Source organism: Oryx dammah, unplaced genomic scaffold (assembly GCF_014754425.2).
Source record: "Oryx dammah isolate SB20612 unplaced genomic scaffold, SCBI_Odam_1.1 HiC_scaffold_13, whole genome shotgun sequence".
In the NCBI taxonomy this organism is placed as follows: Eukaryota; Metazoa; Chordata; class Mammalia; order Artiodactyla; family Bovidae; genus Oryx; species Oryx dammah.
Window position 1 is genome coordinate 16,669,080 of NW_024070197.1, and position 7,617 is coordinate 16,676,696.

General features: G+C 47.4%; 1 protein-coding gene across 1 annotated transcript in view; it reads left to right on the forward strand.

Moving 5' to 3' along the window:
- The first annotated feature begins 806 nt into the window (after positions 1-806).
- LOC120873293 (galectin-7-like) overlaps positions 807-7,617 on the forward strand; it is a 13,348-nt gene continuing 6,537 nt past the window's right edge. The window contains exons 1-2 of the mRNA XM_040254106.1: positions 807-818; positions 1,796-1,852. Coding sequence (XP_040110040.1) covers positions 807-818; positions 1,796-1,852 — 69 coding nt within the window. The remainder of the gene's footprint in view (positions 819-1,795; positions 1,853-7,617) is intronic.

The window sequence follows — 7,617 nt, forward strand, 5'->3', positions numbered from 1 at the left end:
TTCTATAGCTGCACTATTTTACATTCTCACTAGCAAATTAAGAGGGTTCCAGTTTCTCCATATCCTTCTTTAAGAAATATTTACTTATTTATTCGGCTGTGTAAAGTCTTAGTTGCGGCATGAAGGATCCAGTTCCCTGACCAGGCATCGAATGGCATCGAACCCAGGCCCCTTGCATTGGGAGCTCTGAGTCTTAGCCACTGGACCATGAGGGAAATCCCTTTCTCCATGTCCTTATCTGTACTTGTTATTATCTATCTTTTTAATTGTTGCCATCCTAGTGGGCTAAAATGATTCTTTTGTAAGATGTTAACTTTGATGTGTAAGTTTTAAAGAATTTTGGCATATTAAAATACCTAACTGAATAGCCTTGTGATTCCAACTTAAAGTATATAATTGAGTTATGGTTTATACTTGTGAATTTTACTTAACAATGTGATTTCTAAAAACAGTGCTGGGACATTTAAAAGGACTACAGACTACTTAAGATTCATTATCTTTTTTCTTCTTTTTTTTTTTAAACTGAAGGATAGTTGATTTATAATGTTGTGTTAGTTTCAGGTCTACAGCAAAGTGATTCAGTGATAAATATAGGTGTGTGTATATATATGAATATACAGAGCTTCCCTGGTGGCTGAGACGGTAATGAATCTGCCCGCAATGCAGGAGACCTGAGTTCGATTCCTGGGTCAGGAAGATCCCCTAGAGAAGGGAATGGCTACCCACTCCAGTATTCTTGCCTGGAGAATTCCAGGGACAGAGGAGCCTGGTGGGCTACAGTCCATGGGGTCGTAAAAGAATCAGACATGGCCGAGCGAGTAACACTGTCACTTCACTTTCATGAATATGTATATACATGAATTCTTTCTCAGATTCTTTTTCATCAGAGTTCATTACATGGTATTGAACACAGTTCCCTGTGCTATACAGTAGGTCCTTGTTGTTCACTTATTTTTAAAGGTAATTTTATTCATTTATTTGGCTGTGCTGGGTCTTCATTGCCACAAGAGAGGTTTTCTCTGGTTGTGGCGAGTGGGGGCTACTCTGTAGCTGTGGTGCTCAGACTCCTCACAGCAGTGGCTTCTCCTGTTGCAGAACACGGGGCTCCAGGGCGCATAGGCTTAGCAGTTGCAGCACGCAGGCTCCAGAGCTCGGGCTCAGTAGTTGTGGCAAATGGGCTTAGTTGCCCCTCTTCCCAATCCAGGGATGGAACCTGTGCTCCCTGCATCGGCAGGCGGATTCCTTCTCACTGGGCCACTAGGGAAGCCTTGTTTACCTATCTTATATGTAGTAGGGTGTATCTGTTAACCCCAAACTCCTAATTCATCCCTCTCTCTCCCTTTCCCTTTGGTAACTATAAACTGGCTTTCTATGTCTGTGAAGACTCCCTATATTTTGATATCACTCAAACATTTGGAAACAATTGCAAACTTACAGATTAGTTGCAAATACAGGACTATGTAAGTCCGTTGCCAATAGACAGTCCCTCCACCCTTGAATACGCTAAGGAGTGTGTGTGAGGGGTAAACAAGGACACTCACTCACACCCACCAACATCAGGGATTTACCCTAGAGCCCCTACTGCCACCTGACCTTCAGACCCCATTCCAGTTCTGCCTGTGGTGCCACCAAGTAGCTGGTAGCAGAGGACCCAGTTCAGAAGCTGGCATTGATTTGGTTGTCACATCTTCTTAGCTTCTGTCCCCTTCAGTCTGGAATAGTTCCTCAGTCTTTCTTTGTCTTTCAAGACCTTGGCATGTTAGAAGGTTACAGGTTGATGTTTCCTTGTCCTTAGATTTTTGGGGGCAGGAGCGTCACTGTGTGCACCTATGAAGCTGCTCTCAACCTCCAGGTATGCTGTTGCTGGTGATGTGGGCTCTGAGCATGTGATTCGCAGGACCTGCCAGGTTTCTCCACCATCAAGTTACCCTTTGGTCTTTGATCAGTAGTAAACACTTCGTGGGGAAGCACTTAGAACTTAGTGCAAACATTCTTCATTCCATTGTTTCTCATTTCTGTCCTTTCCTTATGCACATCTGCTACAGACTGAATGTTTATGTTGCTGCTGCTGCTGCTGCTAAGTCACTTCAGTCGTGTCCGACTCTGTGCGACCCCATAGACAGCAGCCCACCAGGCTCCCCTGTCCCTGGGATTCTCCAGGCAAGAACACTGGAGTGGGTTGCCATTTCCTTCTCCAATGCATGAAAGTGAAAAGTGAAAGGGAAGTCGCTCAGTCGTGTCCGACCCTTAGCATGCTGCAGCCTACCAGGCTCCTCCATCCATGGGATTTTCCAGGCAAGAGTACTGGAATGTTTATGTTCCTCCCCCTCAATCCCCATGTTGAAACCTAATCCCCAATGCCATGGTATTTGGAAGTGGAGCCTTTAGGAGGAGATAAAGGGCTTCCCTGGTAGCTCAGACAGTAAAAAATCTCCCTGCAAGGAAAAGACCCAGGTTCAATACCTGGATCCTGAAGATCCCCTGGAAGAGGGTATAGCAACCCACCCCAGTATTCTTGTCAAGAGAATCCCATGGACAGGGGAGCCTGGCAGGCTACAGTCTGTGGGGTCACAAAGAGTCAGATAACGACTGAGCGACTAATACATGCAGGTCATGACACAGAGGCCTTATGAGTGGGAGTCTCTCATAAAGGGACCCAGAGGGTCATCCCTGATGGTCCAGTGGTTAAGACTCCACACTCCCCATGCAGAGGGCCCAGCTTTGACCCACATGCCACAACAAAAGATTGTGCATGCCATGATGAAGACCAAAGGTCCCGTGTGCCGAAACCAAAATCCGGCACAGCCAAATAAATATAAATCTTAAAAAAAAAATGCAGGGGACCCAGGGCCAATCCCTGGTCTGGGAAGATCCCACACGCCGGGAAGCGACTAAGCTCTCGAGCTGCGGGACTGAAGCCTGTGCACCTAGAGCCTGTGCTCCACAAAAAAAGAAGCCACGGCAATGAGAGGGCGACGCACTGCAACTGGAGAGCAGCCCCGCTCAACACAACTAGAGAAAACCCCGCCTGTAGCAACGAAGACCCAGCACGGCCAAAAATAAATAAATAAATAAAAATTTAAAAAGAAATACAGGGACCTAGAGAGTGCCTTGACCCTCTAGTCATGGGGGGACTGGTGAGAACCAGGAATCAGGCTCTCAGTAATGATAATGGCACCTTGGTCTTGGACTTCTCAGCCACCAGAACCATGAGAAATACATTTCTGTTGTTTGTAAGCCATCTGGGCGATGACGCTCTAGAGGTGTCACAGCGGCCCTAACAGAATAAGACAGCATCAGTACGGGCTCACGGCTTCCTATTCTAGTCATGGTGTTATCACTCAGGAATCTCAGGGTCCCAGATCCAGTCTGTGGGAGTCCTTCAAGTGATTCAAGTGAGTTCATACACCTGCTCCAGATGCCCCATCCTTTTGTGAGCACTTCCTTCTTCTCTGACACAATCAGTCGTTCGCAGCACATCTTGTATGCTCCCTGTCTGAGCCTGGGAAGCAGTCATTTCTACAGTAGTTCCTTCAGTACAGAAAGATATGGTCCTTAGGAACCAAGATCTGGGTGCCACTGTGTGAAAGTGAAAGTGTTAGTTGCTCAGTCGTGTCTGACTCTTTGTGACCCCATGGATGATAGCCTGCCAGGCTCCTCTGTCCATGGGATGCTCCAGCAAGAATACTGGGGTGGGTAGCACTCCCTTCTCCAGGGGATCTTCCCCACCCAGGGATCAAACTCAGAGCTCCTGCGCTGGAGGCAGATTCTTTACCATTGGAGCTAGCAGGGAAGCCTGAGTGCAAGTATGCTCACTGCCATTCGGATGTCTCTGCTCCCAGGCCCTCTGCGGGGACCAGGTGGGAATACGGGAAAACAAGTGTATGTCTACATATGGTAGGGTAGGCAAACTTTTGCCTTTATCTTCCTTTTTTTTTTTTTTTCTTTCAGCAAGGCCTGAGAATTAAACTGACATACCAAATCAACACAGAAGAAATGAATACACATTTAAATGTTTTACATGGTCCTGGAGCCCGCATAAGGAAATAAACACAAAGAAGCAGCTACACCTACCAGTTAAGAACAATGAAAGGAATTGTGGAAAAGTAACTAAACTAATATGTGGGGAGGCTAAAGGAAGATAGGAATTTTTTTTTTTTTTTTTTGGCTGCAATGGCCGTGTATGACCTCAGTTCCCCCGAAGCGGGAGTGCAGAGTCTTAACCACTGGATTGCCAGGGAAGTCCCAGACAAGAATTATTTTAACAAGACCTCCCTAGGTCTCACCTTGCTGATAAAATTGTTACTTTCTTAAGGTACAAGTAGAGTATCTTTCACTTGGCAGTTTTTTATCTCCTGTTTTCAGGAGAAGAGTGGAGATTAGAATGACCTTCCTGTATTTGCTTTTTTTCAAGTGCTGAAAGCTCAAAATAATCCTTATACCAAAGGGCATATTTTGGGTGACATATTTGTCACCTTTCAACACACACAGGTATTTACAACTGACTTTCTCTTTTATGTGTATATAATGCTCATCGATCACAGAGGGCAAGTATGATTCCACTTATACAAGGTACCCAGAGCAGCCAAATTCACAGAGACAGGAAGTAGAATGGTGGTGGTCAGGGGCTGGGGATAGGGGAAGAGAAAGTGAGTGTTTAGTGGGTCCAAGTTTCAGTTGGGGAAGGTGAAAAAGTGCTGGAGATGTTGGTGGTAAGGGTTGCACAACATACGAATGTACTTAAGGCCACTGAACTGTACATTTAAAAAATGGTTAGAATGGGGGACTTTCCTGGTGGGCCAGTGGTTGAGAACCCGCTTTCTAGTGCAGGGGACATGGGATTGATCCCTGGTCAGGGAACTAGGATCCCACACGCAGCAGGGCAACTAAGCCGCAACTAACACGTGACTCAGACAAGTAAATACATACATTTTTAAAAATAAATTAAAAAGAAAAGTCCAATTTGGGGGCATTTCCTCGTGGTCCAGTGGTTAGGATTCAGAGCTTTCACTGTCAAGGGCCCAGGGCAATTCCCAGTCCAGGAATAAGATCCTGCAAGCCCAGTGGGTTAAGTCCCAGCTCCTGGGACATCTTCACTGAATATGAAAACCAACCCAAAGTCACCAAGAAGCTGACATTGACAGAGCCTGGGATTTTCAATTCCTGGAACCGCTGTGGGGGCACTTAGTATTACCTCTCGCCCCAGTTGTTTCTTTTTATTTTTTCTGAACTGGGTCTTCGTTGCCACGTGCTGGCTTTCTCTACTTGTGCTGCACCGGCTTCTCTTGTTGCGAGTGTGGGGTCTAGAGCTCTTGGTAGTGGTAGCACACATATCCCCAGTTGTTTCTTTTTATGTATTTTATCTTCTGGCTGTGGTGGGTCTTCATTGCTACACCCAGGCTTTCTCTGTTTGCAGAGACTGTGGGCTACTCACTAGCTGTGGTGGCCAGCTTCTCACTGTGGTGGCTTCTCTTTTATGGAGGACGGGCTCTAGGCACACACGCTTCAGTAGTTGAAGCACGAGGGCCCTAGAGCATGGGCTCAGTAGCTGTGGCCCATGGATTAGTTGCTCCACGGCATGGGGGCTCTTCCGGGACCAGGGATCAAACCAGGGTCCCTTGCATTGCAAGGCAGATTCTTAACCAACCACTGGACCACCAGGGAAGCCCTCCCCCAGTTAGTTCTGCAGGAGGTGATTCTGGAAGGTGGAAGGAGAGACACACACAACCTGCTGGGCATCCTTCTTTTTATTTTCATGGCAAATGAACATGTTGGCTCAATACTAAGGAATGACAGTGTGTCCTGAGGTGGGGAGGGGACAGACTTTTTCAGGAGATAAACCTTGATGGGAGTGGGGGTTGCCCAGGTCTGTATATCATTAAGACTCATGGAAGTATTCTGTTGAAACCTGGGTGATCTGATTTATGAGTGTGGCATAAGCTTGGGAAAACAAAAAGAGTATTGGGAAATAACTACATTCACCACTTATTTAGAAGGTAAAAAAAAAAGATACCAAGTATATTATTTCCAAACTTACAGAAGATAATCAACATAGATGAATAAGAATGCATCTCACATCTGAGTTATGAGAAATGAACCAGCAATCAAACTGATAACAGATCAAATGCCTCATTTGACCAAACATCAAAAACAAGCCTGGACGTGCAGGTCGGCAGCATGTGGAGAAATACCCAGAGACAATGAAGAAATCAGGAAAAGATAAACTGCCAGGATACACAGCAATATACAAAATGACATATACAAAAGGCACACGATTACTGATCAGAATAACAGAACCCATCATTCTGGGAAACTCTCCATCCGAACAGACGTCGATATCATCACCTCAAACCCCGCAGTCCTCTCCAGATTTTAAAATACTTTTATTTATTTTATTTTGGGTGTGCTGGGTCTTTGTTGGGGTGTGTAGGCTTCCCTAACTTCAGTGTCCCAGCTGAGCTGCCACGTCTGGGATCTTAGTTCACTGACCAGGGGTCGAACCCAGGCCCTCTGCATTGGAAGTGCAGTTTTAGCCATTGGATCAACCAGGGAGGTCCTTGTGCTCTCTATTTAAGATCTCCATGAGGTAGGTGTCCTTGGCACACAGATCAGCTCCAGCCCCTGGCCCCGTGCTCTCCATGGCCTTGGGGAGAGGCTGGCCCTCTCCAAGCCCACTTTCTCTTCTGCCAAATGGAGGTGACTGTGGCCCCCACCCAAATGCAGTTTCCCACCCTTGCTCTCTGAGACGCTTGTGCCCACCAGCTGCACCAGCTGTGCAGTGATGGGGCTGAAGGCTGGGAGGCTGAGGGCGGTGGATCAGGTTCTGACTCTGCTCATCTCCACCCAAAGGCCCCATTCCTGACTCAGCCCCAGGCCTTTTCTCCCTCTGCCAGGTGGGGCACCAACAGGGGTGGGTAGGGTGGGGAGATGGAACTGGAGTGGTAGGCTGCTGGTGCTTCTGGGAGGAGTTTCTGCTCAGCTCCTCACTGCCCTGCTCCCTGCCTTCCAGAACCCTCTATCAATATTCTCCCTCTCACACCACTCTTCATACCTGCATGCCCCTTCAGGAGCCTTGGACTGTGGGGACTTGGCCTGGACAGAGGGGCCCACATTTTTCTCTTCCTTGGACTGGGTTGGGAGTGGGTCCTAAGACACCCTTCCCTTCTGCCCCTGACTCCCTTCCCTTATCCCGAACACCAGGTGGGAGAGAGGGGGCCATTCTGGGAGGTGGAAGGAGAGAGACTCAAAGAAGAGAAATAGACAGGAACATGTGAGAGAGACAGAGGAGGACAGAGACACAGGGCAGCCAGAGAGACTAGGGCATCCTGGAGAAAAAACCAGAGAGGAGCTTCCAGAGATGAAGAAAGCCAGACACACAGGCTACATGGTTCTGCTTAGCTGTGTTTCTTGGGCAAACTGCTTCTCCTTTCTGAGCCTCAGTTTCCTTGTCTGTCAGATAAGGGTGATCAGTGGCCCTATGCTCAGTGTGGCCTGTCGGAGATCAGTGGTCTCTCCCACGTGCTAGGCAAGCCCGAGGCTTTGTCAGTGGCACTTCTCATTATCTTTCCTCCTTTCTCTCATCCACATTTACTGAGCACTTACTGTGTGCCAGGCACT